Source organism: Oikopleura dioica, chromosome 2 (genome assembly GCF_907165135.1).
Source record: "Oikopleura dioica chromosome 2, OKI2018_I68_1.0, whole genome shotgun sequence".
NCBI lineage: Eukaryota > Metazoa > Chordata > Appendicularia > Copelata > Oikopleuridae > Oikopleura > Oikopleura dioica.
The window spans coordinates 15,116,827-15,132,848 of NC_137292.1; the positions used below are offsets into that span (position 1 = coordinate 15,116,827).

The 16,022-nt window shown below is 42.8% G+C and overlaps 3 protein-coding genes across 3 annotated transcripts; 2 read left to right on the forward strand and 1 right to left on the reverse strand.

The window, feature by feature from the left end:
• The first annotated feature begins 39 nt into the window (after nt 1-39).
• Nucleotides 40-7,386, forward strand: LOC145700617 (uncharacterized). Its single transcript, XM_081777912.1, has 17 exons — nt 40-156; nt 199-2,988; nt 3,031-3,264; nt 3,308-3,483; nt 3,594-3,858; nt 3,936-4,017; nt 4,546-4,586; nt 4,628-4,747; nt 4,795-5,079; nt 5,123-5,441; nt 5,515-5,758; nt 5,913-5,976; nt 6,264-6,434; nt 6,478-6,690; nt 6,733-6,928; nt 6,972-7,123; nt 7,170-7,386. The coding sequence occupies exons 1-17, from the start codon at nt 40-42 to the stop codon at nt 7,350-7,352; spliced, it is 5,652 nt and encodes a 1,883-aa protein (XP_081634038.1). The 3' UTR covers nt 7,353-7,386.
• A 119-nt stretch (nt 7,387-7,505) lies between these two features.
• On the forward strand, nt 7,506-9,321 carry LOC145696525 (kinesin-like protein KIF22). Its single transcript, XM_081773574.1, has 6 exons — nt 7,506-7,688; nt 7,739-7,890; nt 7,936-8,191; nt 8,238-8,552; nt 8,595-8,948; nt 8,991-9,321. Exons 1-6 carry the CDS (start codon nt 7,533-7,535, stop codon nt 9,219-9,221), a joined length of 1,464 nt encoding a protein of 487 aa, XP_081629700.1. The 5' UTR covers nt 7,506-7,532; the 3' UTR covers nt 9,222-9,321.
• Nucleotides 9,322-9,387: 66 nt separating this feature from the next.
• LOC145700798 (acid-sensing ion channel 1C-like) lies at nt 9,388-14,232 on the reverse strand. The gene is made up of 16 exons (XM_081778122.1): nt 14,189-14,232; nt 14,037-14,116; nt 13,632-13,713; nt 12,910-12,992; nt 12,782-12,858; nt 12,581-12,714; nt 12,327-12,513; nt 12,121-12,285; nt 12,000-12,075; nt 11,567-11,679; nt 11,431-11,520; nt 10,160-10,304; nt 10,016-10,088; nt 9,702-9,975; nt 9,569-9,662; nt 9,388-9,526 (listed from the first exon to the last, which is right to left on the reverse strand). The coding sequence occupies exons 1-16, from the start codon at nt 14,230-14,232 to the stop codon at nt 9,435-9,437; spliced, it is 1,809 nt and encodes a 602-aa protein (XP_081634248.1). The 3' UTR covers nt 9,388-9,434.
• Between the last annotated feature and the right edge of the window lie 1,790 nt (nt 14,233-16,022).

A 16,022-nucleotide genomic window follows, 5' to 3' on the forward strand; every position in this document is an offset into this window, starting at 1 on the left:
ATATTGGACGTGCGTACCCATAACTGTTGGCTTTTCAGAATGGCGAGACGGTCCTTGCGGGCGCGTAAGCCCGCGCAGGACGAGCCTTCTGATAGACGCTCAGCTCAAAAACGAAGAAATGCCGAAGCAGAAACTGCCGGCACGCCCAGGCAGAAGGTAATAAAACTGGTCCATTACAAGCCTAAAATTTTATCATAGAAAAAGAAATCGGAGAAAGATTCATCATCTGAGAGAAGAGGAAAGCCTGGAAGACCATCTCGGGGAAAGAAAGAGACGCCGCCTGCAACTCCAACTTCAACAAAAGGACGAGGATCAGGGAGAAAAGGGCGAGGACCAGCGAAGAAACGTACGGACAGATTCCAGATGGTGCTGGAAGACGACTACGATAAAGATTATATTGACTACGAGTCGCCCGAAGAAGAGATCCAAGAGGCCGAGGAGGAAGATGTCCTGGACATGGATACGAATCAAGAGGACGATGAGACGCCAGAAGAAGAGACAAATATCGATATAACGTCGGATTCAGATTCCGAGACTGAAGCGGGGCACAGCTCAAGATGTCCCTCTGAAATCGACGAAATGTCAATGGAACCTCTCGATATCTGGCGGGATAATTCTCGTCACTTTCCAGAGCTTGAGCTTCCCGAGTCGTCGCTTGATCTTCTTATCCCTCCGAGTCAGCTCTTATTAGATGCTTTGGAGGCTTACGAAACACTACGGCACTTTAGCCAGGCGCTGAAGCTCACTGTGTCGAAATTTGAGTGCTTCTTAACGGCACTCGTGCATAAAGAACATAACGCAATGATTTCACACACATTTCTTGCCCTTCTGAAAACGCTGTATAAATCGGATGATCGCAGTGGAATCGCATATGGTCCAGCTGACTCACGTGACGGGGCGTATTCTCTGTATGCATTTACCGATCTCCTCACGTGGCCATATTCACTCAAAGTCTACGCAGCATCTGATCCGGTACATTTTGGCGACTTGGACTTGGATAAGATCAATAATCTGCCTTTTGAATCGACTGCTGTCAAAGTACAAGTGCTCAAAGCGTTGTTATCAGCAGTTCTTGACAGTGATATCATTCGAAACTTCATTGAAAAGGGCAGAACTGATCATACTGGAGAGGAGACATGTCGGAGCTGTCAAACTAAGGGACAACTCGTTCTTTGTGATAGGTGCCCGGCGGGATACCACCCTCACTGCGCAAATATAAAGGATACTGATAAAATTGATCAGATTTCGTTCGAATGCACCGTTTGCCTTCAAAACAAAATCAATCTTGTTCATGACTGCATTCCTGAAGCAGAAGAAGAAGACCCCAAGTATTTGAGACACGTGATCCTGGGTTATGACAGACATGGGAGAAAGTACTGGTATCTTGTGAGAAGACTGTGGGTGGAAGATTCAAAAGAGAACAAGTGCTGGTATTATTCGACACCCCATCAATTTGACGAATTGATCAACGCGCTGGACGCGGCTGATTACGAATCGTCGCTCGTAAAGAAACTGGAAGAGATGAAACAAGAAATAACGGGCAATATGGAGAAGACTATCACAGCTACGAAAAATGTGAGTCTAACGACTGCCATTCGTCAAGTGAAACCTCAAGCTTACTTCGATTTCATCAGCCCTTCATCCGATGGAGTTTTAGCCCAACCAACCTGCAAATTCGCTCCAGGAACACCAACAAACGAAGAGTTCCCAGAACATGCAAAGATCGAAACGACCTTCAGACTCGGTCTTGAAAGACTGGTGTACCAAAATTTTTACTACGAAAATCGTCAAGCAATGAACAAGCGGGAGCTCAAAGAGATCAAAGATTTCGAAGGGAAGCTCTACGCGATGGAGTATGCTGGCAATTGGGATCGGCAAAAATTCGTGCGCCCTGAAAATATCAACAGAATTCTTTGGAGCAGCAACAAAGTTGCTGGTATCGGTGTAATGGAGAGACTCATCAGAGAAATTGTGGATACGATGCGGAAGCTTTCGGAAGGATTCTCAAAGTGGTATTTTCATCCAGACTGGATGCAAAAGCGTATGGACTGGAGACAGAAACTTAACCAATGTAGAGACATAAAAGAGATCGCCAGACTATTAGAGGTGTTTGAAGCACATTTACGTCCTTGTATGAAGCGTACAATCTGGTTTGACTGCGTCGGACAAACTTCGCTTACTCGAATCTCCACTAAAGAAGACCAAAAAGGCTCTGAAGCGAGAAAACAACGGGACAAGAAGTTAAAGCTCGAGGAAATCAAGGCAGAGGAAGAGCGAACTGCATACCGTGAGACTTTGTACAATCCCTACGTTCACTACAACAGGAATAAAGAGTCGATCTTGACGAATCGGATGACGAAGCTGTCTATGGTAAAAGGTGAAGAGTACAGATATGACAGAGGATTCTGTGGATGGTACTGGAGATCGAAAACTTACCGTTCGACTCATAAAAAGCCCAAAAGCGAGTCAGTGAGTTCAGACTCAATATCAGAAAAGAAAGACCTCAAAGTCGACAAGCTCTTGGAACTGAGGGAGCATATGGAAGAGGTTGCAGAGGCAGAGAAAAAGGCAAAAGAGGAAGCGGAGAAAAAAGCGAAAGAAGAAGCTGACATCAAGGAAGAAGAGAAAAAACAGACGGAAAAAGACATGGATGATATTCTGAGTTCTGTGCTCGAGACTGCCGCAGCTGAAAGCGAAAAATTGTCAGAAAAGGCGACCCCAAGAAAGGTTGAAAACGGGGAAGAAATCAAACAAGAGCCCGAAGACAAACCTGATATCAAACCATCAGAGCCAGAGGAAGCAACAGCTCAACCAGTGAAACTGAAAAAGCGGGTCATCACTCAAATTCCCGAGCTGACCTCAATCAGCGTGAAAAAGTTTACCTCTCGCGGAGTCTTCAGTTTATTCCGATACTCGTACGGTGTTAAACACATGGCGAGAACTGGTGGCTGTGTTCCCTGCGCAAAAGGCTTCAACTACAACGCTAAGGTAGTTTATTAATTTTTATAAAGGATTATCCTTTTTCTTCAGTCGCACCGTTCAAATGAAGTGTGGCCGTATCCAGCTCCCAAGCCGGCTTATCATATCATTTGGAAGTACCGCCTTGCCGAGTGTGACGACATCTACACCTTAGCTCATCTGTTATCTATATTTATTCGAATGCTAAAGTGGGACCTTGTCGTCGAACGACCGCCTTTTGTTGACGGCGATAAATTGACTTGGACGGATACCTCGGAGGATGAAAATATCACTTACGAAATCAAGGTAAAGTCGCTCAAACTTGCTCCTTTAACATTTCCTATCAAAGAACAAACGTTACTTGGCTGGATCCGCTCGACTCCGAATGGAGTACGAAGTCAAGCAAACTATCCTCCCCGCTGATTCCGAGGAAATCATTCCCACCCGAGATCAAAGAGCCGTGGAAGCAATGGCAAGATCTGGACGACGTCTTAGGCAATTGAAAAATACAGATGATTATTCAAGGTACATAAATTCAGCGATTAAATTTATAAGAAAAAAATTCTTTTCGCGTCATGATCTCTTCATCCACGATAATTGTTTGATTCTTTTCAAGCTTGACGGTATTTGTTCAGAAACGAACCCTCGGAGACAGTTGCTTGGATCAACGAAGAACGCATGAAAATTTGGCAAATCGAGCTCTACCATCGAGTCACGGAAGAAAACGGAGGAAACGCATCGAGAAGTGCCACATATGAGCGTGGTGGATCTCTTCGCGATCGTTCTTCCATTCGACCGCGTGAGGTGCTCGATCCTTCACCGGATTACACTCCAGAAAAGAACATTCCGACTCGAGCTCGTCCTCACTCTGACAATTCTTACAAAGAGCAAACTATGTCGGTAAGTACCAGAGTATTATCAAAAGATTTTTTATGCTGACCCATCGTAAACAATAAAAATTACTCGCATAATTGTAGAACAGCATCCTGGACTCTCGAAACAAATTCTTGCCTTCCCGCCCAGCCCGAATCATCCGCCCTCCAGACCAAATCTCAAAACAGGACAGTTGCCTATAATTTCAAATTTGAAACTCATTCGCGCCCAAAACAAGAACATTTCTGACTGCCTGTTACGTAATAACTTTTCGAAGATCAGGAGACTTGTCCACGCTATTTTCAACGTCAAAAGCTACTGAGAGCTTTGATAGTTAAACTTTTTCAAACCTGATAGAGACAGTCGAGCTTCAACGATGGATATTCTTGATGAGCTCTTTCAGGTGAAATTTGCGTCCCTTGTGCGCCATCAAGGGATACTTTATGCGCATTTAATGGCCGAGCATCATATTTATGTTTAAAATACGAACTAATGTGTGCGTTGTATTGATTTTTTAAAGCGATTTTCTTCAGCTCGAGTCAGATTTCTTTGAAATGGAGGACCACTGGTATCCAAAAATCGTAAGGGTACCAAAAAGAAATGTATCTGTAAAAATTCATATATGATTTTACTTATATATTTATAATTGAACACTATTTTGCATAAATGCTTGATGTTAAATATATCTTGGAATAACTTATTGACAACTAAACTAGACATACACACCCTACAGAGGCCCGCCCAGGCCACAACAGGTAATTCACAAAGCTAGTTATATAATCGTAACGAAACATAGTCACCGTCGGCCACCAATGTGCGAATAACGAAGCAGGTGTTGGAGAGCATCCTCCACAATCCAACCTATTTCACTCAAATTAACTACGACAAGCCCCCAGAACACTGCCAGTACTTGAAAGTAAGCCGACCGCCAATTATCATATTTTATCATTTCAATCTCTCCAGATTTCCGAACCGACCGATCTGACCCTCTTTCCCGGAGGAAAGAACTACCAGACGAAGATTAGCAATGAGCTCAAGCAGATCTACTCTTACACGCCTGGCTCTTATGAGAAATACCAGGACATGATCAAGGCGAAGAAAGTGTTGAAAATGGCACCTCCACCTCCACAGAACAACCAGCCTTCGCCGAAGCCTAGAACACCGCCACCACCGCCGAATCAATCTGTTCCAGCGCCTCAACAGGTTCGACCGCCACAGCCATCCCCGCAGCCTAAGCCCCATGTTCAGGTACATGTCTCTCAAAAATTTCCTTTAACCTAACAAAAAATAGATCAATGGTCAATTGCACCAAGTCTTCCATCTGTACGACAAGAACACCGGCCGAACAATCCAAGCTATCAAAGGAGCAAATGGTTCATTCACAGCAATTGGTCAGAGCAGTGGACAAATTTTCCACGTTGCCAACGGTCAATCTTCCGGATCCACGATCATGGCCGGAAACGCCGGTCAACAACAGCAGCAGCAAGGTGGCCAGCCAAAGCCCCAACAAGTCTTTCAACCACAGCAGCAGAACTCCAACAATCAACAGTTCCAAAAAAACTCGATGAACCCGCCAATGTCACAGCCAATTATGATTCAGCAGCCTCAAGGTCGATTGCAAATTTTGCTAAATTGACGGCAGCCCTCGCTTTTTCAATAAATTAAATTTGCAATTCGCTAAAGCACAACAGATTCACATACAACAGCCGCACCAACAAGTTCAACTTCAACAGGGTCCACCTCAGCAAGCGGGATCAACGATGGTGATCAACACTAGCAGCAGCAATGGGGGTAGCAGTGACAACGGGAACAACGCCTACATTACTTCCGAAGTGAATCTGGGCAACGAGGCTAGAAACTCGCTTGAAATGCAAAAGAATGTGATAAAAACGCAAATACACCAGACCCGTCGTCAGATGGTTCAGAGGTACGTCCGTTTAATTTGTGACGTTGGAATAATATACAAGTGGCTCATCTGTATTAAAAAGCTTCAATTTCCCTTGAATAATCCTCGTCAATCACCACTGTCTAATCTGCCTCACGTCGCCAAAGAAAATTGCTGAAATAAACTCGCATTTCAGTTTCATGCCCCGTCCCGCCTATCAGTCACAACCCATCGCTGCTAACTCGCCCCAACCTGTCCAGGCAGAATGATATAAATTTTCTCCATTGGCGAAAAATACCGCAAATTTATGTAAATAGAAACAAATCGTGTATATATGTAATACTACGTCGTCAATTTACGCAAATAGAAAAAAAACCTACAATTACTGTAACTATCAACATCTTCGAAGAAAACCACTTGTGCCTTTTTGAAAATTCAGCGAAATCACCCTCGAAGGAACATGATGTCCACAAGACTTTTAAAACGCACAAATATTATAAATTATAGTTTATTTTGAAAAAGAGATAAATTTATATCATGTGAAAAGGTGGTAATGAATACCAACTATCAGCCAGTAAAAACTCGCCCGCCCACTCTCCAGCGAAAAATTGCTCCCACACCGCCGCCGTCCCTCACCGGTCAGAAGTTCTGCGTCTGCAAGGCCACTTTCGACCAAGAAACGCAATACGGCGACATCCAGTGCGAACTCTGCCAACAGGTAGCCATTCCTTCTCCATTTCCTCCTCGAATCATTCCGCTAGCCATTCCATGCCACCTGCGTCGGCGCGGTTCTTACAGAACTGTTCACCTGTAGTCCCTGCCACCAGAAACACAACTCCGCGCGCTCAACTTGCATCTGCCACAGCTACGATGGAAAGAACGGCCTCGTCACGACCAGTGGCCCTCGAGAGCTCAACTGGTGCTCTTGTGATGTCTGCCAAACATGGTTCCATGAAAACTGCGTTTCAAAAGAGGTATCTTTTTTCCTTCAAAAATTGTTTTTAACGAATTTTCAGGATACCTTCATGAGAATGCAGAACAACGAAATCAGTTACATGTGTTCGAAATGCTCCAACGCGGATCTCGAAATTGTCAACGGCCAAATGACGATTTCGAAGCTCCAACTCACCGAGCAGATTTACTCCAAGTTCAAAAACTCTCGTCACTCCTGGCCTCTCAAACGCAAAGATCTCGTCGGTCGAACTGAAAATAGTGAGTGATCTCAATCTTTCTATTCCTCAACCGCCATTCTTAGATTTGGGTTCGATCGAGTCCAAGCTGAAGCAAAAACTGTACAAAACATTTAAACAATTCATGGACGACGTTTATTTCACGATAAACGTCTTCCGGGAGTACTATGCCGAAAATAGTAATCCAGAGGCCACTTATTCAAGCAACAAGAAAGAGGTAAACCCAGCGTTTTTTATTCAAGGATGATTAACTGTATCGGTAGATTAAATGCTGCGAAATCATGGAGTACGACTTCTCTAATTTGATTCGAGAGTTCATCGCAAAAGAACGCAACAAAGCCGCCTTCGTCATCTTGCCCGACCGCCACGCCAAAATCGAGGAGAACGAGCGCGCCATCAACGCTGGAGTGAGCAGTGCCACCGCCGCCTCTAGCATATTTCCTTAATACTTCTTAAATAAACCAAGTTCCACTTATCTCACATCATCTTGCGCGTGTCGATTTTTTATCAACGGATAAATTTGCGTTTTACTGCCATCTTGCCCGTTTGCAGATGCAATCTGAATATGCGACGACGGCAAAAATCATCGTTTACGTTCATTCGCGAATTTTTAAATTCAGAGATTGATGTCGGCCCTTGAGGTAATTTTGCGACTGAGACCGAGTAAGAGTGAGGCTGTGGGACTTTATAAAAAAGACTCGAGAACTGTGGTACTGAAAAATAAAAGCGGCAATCAGGAAGAGTACAAGTTCGAGCGAGTGTACGACGGCTGCGATAACCAGGTTTATATTCAACTAATCGTAATTAAATAAACATTGATTGTCCTTCTTAGGAACTCATCTACGCCGAAAATGTCGCTCACTTGATTAACAGGGTGCTTGACGGCGTAAATGTGTCGGTCCTCGCTTACGGACCGACTGGAACTGGGAAAACGTACACGATTGAGGGCGAGAATTCTACCGGGAATGCTGGGATCATCCCAAGGTACAAAAATACTTTTCTTTATTTCTTATTCTACCTTTTTTTCAGAGCAGCGCTGGAGCTCTGCAAGAAAATCCGCCAAAGAGCGAGTGATGAGACGCAGCTCTTGAGCATTTCGTGCATGGAAGTGTACAATGAGAAGATCATCGACTTGTTAAATGAAGATGCGAAGCCTGATTTAAGACTTTTCGAGGATCCTGACAAGCTCATGGAAGTCGAAGGCTTGACCAAATTGCCACTTAAAAGTTTCCAGGACTTTAAAGATGTCTTCACGCTTGCGAAGAAAAGACGCACCGTCGGGGCGGTAAGTTTTAGGTTTATTTTGAATATTGAGCTCATTTACTAAATAGACGGCATTGAACGAGAAGTCCAGTCGTTCGCATGCAGTTTGGAGGTTCCGAGTCAACCGAAAAATCGGAACAGGCCCAGATGCGATCGATAGAGAAGCAAAGATCGACTTTGTCGATTTAGCCGGCTCAGAGGACAACAGAAGAACTCAATCGACGAATACGTCAGTAGCGTTCAAAGAATCTACGAAGATCAACTTGTCACTGACTGTTCTCAAGCGAGTAATCAAAGCTGTGGCCGCAAAGAGTAAAAACGTTCCAATCAGAGATTCAAAACTAACGAGATTGCTCAAAGATGCCTTTGGAGGAAACGCTCATGTAAGTCCTACCGTCCTCTCTTCCATAACTTTGACTTTTCAGAGCGTGCTGATTCTTAATGTCGGACCGGAAGAGGAAAACCTGCGAGACTCTGCTGCTTCTCTTGATTTCTCAACAGTAGCGAAGCAGATCGTCAGCACGCCCTTCGAAGGACTCTCAGCAATGGTCACGCCGAAGAAATCTTCTAGAATGCCGCTTGAAGAAAACAAAACGCCGACATCGCCATTTGCCGGACGAACGCGACAAATGAATGACTCTATCGAGCGTATCCGCAAACAAGTTCTGGTCATGAAAGAGGAAAACAGGCAAAAAGCTGCAGAGCAACGAAATCTTCTAAAAGAGATGAAAGCTGCTGAGAAAGAGAACGATGCCAAACTGGCTCGAGCTGCTCAAGAGGTAAATTTTAAAATCCGCCTTCTTAATTGTTTACTTCTTCAGCAATCGCCTGCTGAGCCTGCTCCTAAGGTCGTAAAGCAAACTCCCAAGTTCCAAGAACTCATTGACTATCTGAACGCAGGCGACAACCTGGTGCTCCTCGAAGGCGTCGGGCCCAAGATAGCACAGAAGATTCGCGAGTGCCGACCCATCAAAGACTACAAACACTTTGAAGAAATCTTCGGAAAGACTCGAGCAAAGAAGGCAGCAATCTGCTTCAAGCCGCAAATTTGATAGAATTCCGAACTGCCATGTACTCACTCACTCACTTTTCACATTCCGCCGTCTCACAGTAACACATCTCACTCGTAAATAAACAGTGTCTTCGAATAGAGCCTCACAATCGAAAAGAAATGCCAACATGTTTTCTTTTTTACTTGTCTTTTAGAATTTATTATCGATATATACAAGCAGGCTTGTCGATGTTGCATTAATTTACAGGCAGTGTTAGTTTATATGCGTGATTATACACTTTGTTTTGGGCGGTGTTTTGGAGTCGTCCGTGTCTGATCTGACGTCGTCGTTCGATCCCATCAGCGCTAGAATCTCTTTAGCGCAATATGCTACTTGTTGAAACAAACCGTGTTTTTGGCGGTACTCTTCTATGATCGCACGAGCAGTGGCAATCTCTTTTTCCTTCTTCCGCTTTCGCAGAGTTTTTCCCCAAGATTTTTCCTTGGACCAATTAAAAATTAATTTTGGCGAGTCTGTTACCTTGATGACTTCATAAACGTAATCGAAAAGCTCAAGAATGGTCAAGATCGACGCACCAATGAAGAGGCCCATTTGACCGCCGATATCACCGAGTAAGCCAGGAACTTCGTAAGCTTTCTTTTGTTCTACAGTTTCGTAGTTGAGAGCTTCAAAGTAGACGTTCAACTTAGCAAAGTTTCGTTTAACATAAGGAGGAGTTTTGTTGTATTTCCAGCTCATGTAGTCAATCGCTTGTTCCGATGGCAGTAGAAGTGACGATTGCTCTTTCGAGTATCTATAAAGATATTCACATCTAATCTGAAACTAGGGCTTACCTGACAACATCACAAGGAGTGTCACAAACACAAGCAACATTATCTTCTGCCACCAAGAAATTGAGCTGGCTATCTTATCATCGGGTCAAAAACACTCCTCATAAATTATGAGTCATAATCCAATTTCAACAAAATTTCATGAACCCGTTCCCGCGCATTGGTACTGTTTTGGCAAGCAGTATGGAATGTCTTTTCCCTCTTCAAGGTTGGGCATGTGAATCATCCGACACTTGCACTCCTTCACAATCGTTCTCGTTTCGCAGGTAATTCGACAGGCAGATATCGAGTACTTAAATGACTTAAATGATAAGATTACGCTGAGTATCAAACTGAACTCATTTCCGGGCGCTAATTATCCATCCTCCAACAAATTGTGCCTTTCCTTTCACCTTTAAGCTTTTTGATCAGCAATCGCCCGTCACAATTAAAAACTTTAACCCGGTCACGCCCGCTTGGCCACTTCCGTCCTCGATCTGACAAACTGATCTGATCCTGATCCGCCTGGGAAATGGAGACGTTTTGGGGTAAACTATTTCGCATGGGCCATTGAATTTTCGAAAATTGTATACAACAGATTGGGCACTTCAGCGTATAGGCTGAGAAATCTCAGCATAGATACAGCAGCATACTTGGTGCATGAAATCCTGGTAAATACTCGGCGCTTTCCCCAGGTCAGTGATCAAATAAGACAAATTAGCCCTCCTCGATCCCTATTACGAGGAAAATTTCAAGTACTTTTTTTAATCGAGCTCAGGATTTCACGCTCTCGCTAATCATCCCTTGCAAGACCGACCGGCTCTCCCCGATCAAAGAGCTATTTCCGCGGTACAAGTATGTCAAGGTGTCTGCCTCCAAAAGAGCCCTTTTCCAAGGAAGATTTTATGGGATTTTCATTTATAAATCAGGTCACTTTCTGAAGAAATTAGGGACAGGCGGAAGTGGCTTTGAGAATTGACTGATTTCCCGCGCTTCCGGCTTGAGGGATGAAAGCGCTCTTGATCGATAGTTCTCCTTGTGAGCCGTAATGAAAATAATTTTCGCACTTTTTGAAACAATTCTTTTGGCATTGGATCAATCAGCACACATTAAAAGTCATTTCCTAAGTAATAAGACAGCTATACACACAAATTTCACCCCTGAAGGATTGACATCCAAGTGACGTGGATTTTTGAAGTGTGGGTTTGTTTAGTTGCGCGATATAGAAAGAAATACAACTTGAAAAATATTCTCATGGAGAGCTGAAAAATTCACATGTCCGTGCTGTCCAGCCCGTGGCATCGGCGCAAATTTGGCCACCTGCGCCGCTTACTATAACTCGGCTCTTCTTCGGAAAATGGATAATAACTTTGAATCTTTCAGATCACCTGGAGTATAAGCCATAATTTGATAACCCTTCTTATCATGCTTCCCCCTACCTTGTCGTAGTTTGCATGCTGGGTTTTATTCGAGCCGTCGTTGCAAAGACCCCATGGCGGCGGCAAGAAGTACACGCGCTGCTCCCTGGTCTAAATAGACAAACGAGATCATGGAAAACTGATATACTCACTTTACCGATACCAGAGTCTGCCGCCCGGGACTAATGCCAAAGCCAAGCTCATGGATGAACGGCGGCTCATCCTGAGAGTGGATCTGGACTTTGAGTCCCGCTTCGTAAGTGATCTCGTCTAAATTAGTCCGTCAGAATTTTCAACGATGGAAAATTCGACCCGATTTTCAAATTTTGAAAATTTGAAAGAGTTATTGAACTGTGCTTGTTTTGAATTTATACAGGAAGTCCAGTATAAATCCAAGTTAATATTAGACTGCCCGTTTTTGTGCGAAAATTGGTGCGTGTTTTTTCAAATTCTCAAAATTTGAAATAATCACGTGAATTCCATTTAATCCATGTGATATTCTCGGGTGCTCTCACGCTCAAAGATCAACAGCTCTGTGCTTGTGGATTAATCGAGCTGTGATTTTAAGCGGAGATTTAAGCTCGACAAACCTGACTCCTTCCACATCGGCATGTATTCGTCCTGCTGGACATCGAGCAAGAGTTCAAGGCCATTGTCGACGCCACCCTAAAACACTTTATTTCCGCTTTTATTACGGTATTTGCTCGTTACCTTGAGCGTCTTCCTTATTTCGCTTTCATTGTCCGGGTGGTTGAAGGAATAGCACTTCCCGTAGCGGGTAAAAACCGTCTTGAAATCTTTGAAGCCGCATTTTTCGCCTCGGTAAAAGCAGTCCAGTAGTAGCTCTTCTAGTTGAATTCCCGTTCGGTTGTAAAACTAGAATCTTCATGAAAATCGATGAGAAAAGGAAGATTCACCTCGAATAAGCTAAAATCAGCAGTTGGTTTAAAAGCGCCAGAAAAGTCGGAAAGTTCTGCGAGTCGGTCGTAAACAGCTTGGTATTGCTCGGGGTTCTCAATGTCCTCTTTTGGAATGGCGGCGGGGTGAAGTTTACGTTGCTCGTTCAGGAAGCCGAGAAATTCACCGGCATGATACATGTCATTTCTGAAGAGAGCGAAGTTGGATTGCTTTCTTTGCTGCAAACTGGATTGTTAATTTTAAGGGCGTATACCTTGTTATTTGGCTGAAGCGAAACTCATTCAAATTGCAAATGGTGACGACAGGGAAGCGAAGGTTGATGGCCGAAATCTCATCCAACTTGGTCACGTGAGGCCGCTCCAGGTAGTAATTTACACGATTAGACGACTGAAAAAAGAGACAATCGTTACCAAGTCCATTAGTTTCGATCATACTATGTCTTGAAGCAACTCACCTGTAAAATCAATAAGGTCAGCGAGGCGAGAAATGCCAAACTCCAAGCAAAACGACGGATTAATGAATGATGTCGAGCTAAAATAAAATAATTAAAAGATGGCAAATTTCTCGATTTCGCTCTATTACCGAAGATGTGGTAAAATCCGTGCATAGTAACATTGGAAGCAAACACGTGAATCGAGGCAGGGCGAAAGGAGTCCAGCGAGGACCTAGTAACAGTTAGTGCAAATTAAAAGAAAAATTCCACAGATTTGTTGGTTCATCGGATTAATGATAACCAGCACCGCCGGAAGTGCTTTTCTGCCTATCAAATAAACAAAACAAGGAATTATCCGAATGCCCCTAAGAACCGTAGTTATGTCCGAATTACATCGTTGCTGTAGTTTTTCGACCATTTCTAAGGACACAAGATTTGTCCGAATTTCGTCGATTGAGGCTTTCGTGAATGTAAATTTCCGCTTCATCGAGCTCGTCTTCCCGAAAGGAGACCTTTTTCTTGTCCGACATTTTTAGTTTCTTTCAAATTGCGGTTTTCTCTATCTTTTAAAAATCATATCCTCGTCAAGAGGTCAAATTGCGAAAAAAAGCGATGCAAATTAAATTTCGACATTTGTAACCATTTGGACGCGGCTGGAAGCCTGCTTCTTTCTCTAATTTAATTCTCTAAGAAGGCTTGATCTAGTGGTGGTCGACTTGATATGTTCCATCGTTAATCAACCCTGGATATGCAAACTTATCGACACATGACCGCAAGGATCACATTTATCATTTCGCTTGATTAATGCATCATTGAATAGAAAGGTCTAATCATCAACAAGTCTGTTTTTTCCGAACCCGAAAAAACTTACTCTGAAAGCGCAAAATCATCAGATTTCTTGTCCGCATCATCTTCGTCCAAGAGCTTGTGGTCGGAAGTTGAGTTGAGCAAATCTGAAAGAAATGGTTAAAATTTTCATCAAGAAAATCCAAGGCTGTACTTTTCCTACTTGTCGCCGCTGATCCATGGTCAAAAACGATAAAAAGAAAAATAAAATTTGAAACTTATTCGACCCTTTTTTCAAAATCCGTGAATTGCTTGTACGCCTTGTTTGCTAAGAAAAAGGGTTTGTCCCCAGAGGGACTCGGCATGGCCTCTTCCACCTTGATTCTCGACTAAATTATTTAATCAAATGGCTGCTGATTGATGTGTCAAATTATATTCCAAGAAAAAGACTGCACTTTTCTCTCTAAGTGGAAATTTTTATCATAAAGACTCTCCTGCAAAAGCTGCTCGTTGGCTAGCGTCGCGAAAAGGGATGAAATGGCCGAAGTTTGACGTTCTCGCACACTACTCCTAAGTAAATATGGTTTCGAGCAATAAATAATAAATTTGGTATAAACGCATTAATTGTCAGTTCTATTTTGCCTCAGGTGCTCTGCAGCATTCTGCCCGCGGCAAGTGAGCCTCATTCTCTACTAGCTCCGTCGTTCAAATGACTGTAAATGAAACTGTATCACTTTCAAATCCGCGAACGATCGGCTGCAGGAAAAAGTAATTTCATGGTAATTTTCGCGATTAGCGGATAATTATCACCGTTTTGGATGCTCAGGTGCGCGACACTACCTGTAGCCAGATGCAAGGTTTTAGCGGTTTTATGGGAACCTTGAGCTTGTTCTACTAATTTTGGCAAAACGCGAAATGCGGTAGAAAAGAATTCCTAAAGAACCAAATTGCAGAAAATAAGCAAAAAAAAAAACATTATGACTATAAAGCTTGGCTCGGCAACCTGTGTAGAGTCCTGAGTCCTGAGTCAGGGTCTGACAGATCTCTAAGGAAAAGCCGAGTCGAAAAAGTATTGGACGGATATTTTCGCGAAGCCGCTTCGCGGCTTTGTTTTTGAAAAAGCCGCTACGCGGCTTTTAATTAATCATCTTTCGGACGCTGACTCAGGTTTTCTACACAGGTTAAGGTTAGAGTTAGGGTTAGTTCAGCTGTAAAGACAGTCTGTCAGTCTTACTTCGAGTAATAACTGCAGTTTTCTGATTTCTCTGAATCTCAAATTTTGTCATCTGCAATTTTGTTACTAAGTGTTTACAGTTTTAATTTGATAAACCCGGCTAAAGATTTCGCCCTCTTTTCAAGCGAGAATGTCAGATTTGAGAGGATTTTTTTAAATAATCGTCTAAATTGCTCCTCCCGAAATCATATTTCATACTTTTCTTGAAAGATTTTTACGCGTCCTCATTAAAAGAGGGGAGGTACTCATTTTAATTTCTTTCTCTGAAATTTTTTTGAAAACTTTTTTTCTATAACTTGTGTTCGATAAAAGGTTCTATGTAAAATCCTTTTATCTGTCTTTTTTTTTTGTAATTTAGTCTTATGAATACTTTAAAGCGGTACCCTTTGAAGCCGTAATATTGAATTAATTTTTAAGCAACTGTTTTATGCACTTACACTTTGCAATCCGCTCTGTGCGATTTTTAGACATCCCTCTCTTTTCTTATTTTTTGGCGAAAAAAGGTGTTTAGTGGAATTGTTTTTGGATCAATTCTGGAGTTGATCGACTCAATTTGAACATGTTGATGGCGTTTTAATTCCGTCAGCTCCAGGCTTTATCAATAAAAAATGGATCGTGCATATTTCTGATGGGTGGAAGCACCAAATGGAGCAAAAAATGAGACACACGTGACAGACGATTGAGATCGCCATATTCTCAAATTAACGAGTGTTTAAAGGGCCTCAAAGTTAGCGGATCTATTATTTACAAGCACCTAGAAACATGAAAGAGCTCGCCAATATGGCAATTATATTTGGTCTAAATTTTAGTTCTGAGACATTAGGTACTAAGAACATAGAGTCTTATAAACTGGGCTGGGCAACCTGTGTAGAAAACCTGAGTCAGGGTCTGAAAGAATTGAAATGAAAAGCCGCGCAGGTTCGCCAAAATTTTGGATTGATTGTAATGGGTATATTAGCGAAGCCGTTTTGCGGCTTCGTTTTTAAAAAGCCGCTACGCGGCTTTTCATTTCAACCTTTTGAGACCCTGACTCAGGTTTTCTACATAGGTTGGCCAGCCCAGCTTATAAAGTTCGAATGTTTGCTATTAAAAATAAATCATAGTTTGTTAAAAAAATTCATTTGATAAGATCCAGTTTCGGCTACTTCCATTTAGCTTCCATTTAGCTTGTCTGAAGATTGCTTCCGATCTTTTGATCCTCCAAATTTTAATGGGAAATGGGCACCTTAAAAACTGGCAAAA

Coding starts and splice junctions, on each gene's coding strand:
- LOC145700617 (XM_081777912.1), top strand. CDS start 40: ATGGCGAGACGGTCCTTGCGGGCGCGTAAGCCCGCGCAGGACGAGCCT. Junction 3,484..3,593: donor AATACAGATGATTATTCAAG/GTACATAAATTC, acceptor GTATTTGTTCAG/AAACGAACCCTCGGAGACAG. Junction 6,435..6,477: donor AGTGCGAACTCTGCCAACAG/GTAGCCATTCCT, acceptor TCATTCCGCTAG/CCATTCCATGCCACCTGCGT.
- LOC145696525 (XM_081773574.1), top strand. CDS start 7,533: ATGTCGGCCCTTGAGGTAATTTTGCGACTGAGACCGAGTAAGAGTGAG. Junction 8,553..8,594: donor CCTTTGGAGGAAACGCTCAT/GTAAGTCCTACC, acceptor TTGACTTTTCAG/AGCGTGCTGATTCTTAATGT. Junction 8,949..8,990: donor TGGCTCGAGCTGCTCAAGAG/GTAAATTTTAAA, acceptor TTACTTCTTCAG/CAATCGCCTGCTGAGCCTGC.
- LOC145700798 (XM_081778122.1), bottom strand. CDS start 14,232: ATGAGGCTCACTTGCCGCGGGCAGAATGCTGCAGAGCACCTGAG. Junction 11,521..11,566: donor GGCGGCAGACTCTGGTATCG/GTAAAGTGAGTA, acceptor TTGTCTATTTAG/ACCAGGGAGCAGCGCGTGTA. Junction 10,305..11,430: donor AGCATGCAAACTACGACAAG/GTAGGGGGAAGC, acceptor AAGTCATTTAAG/TACTCGATATCTGCCTGTCG.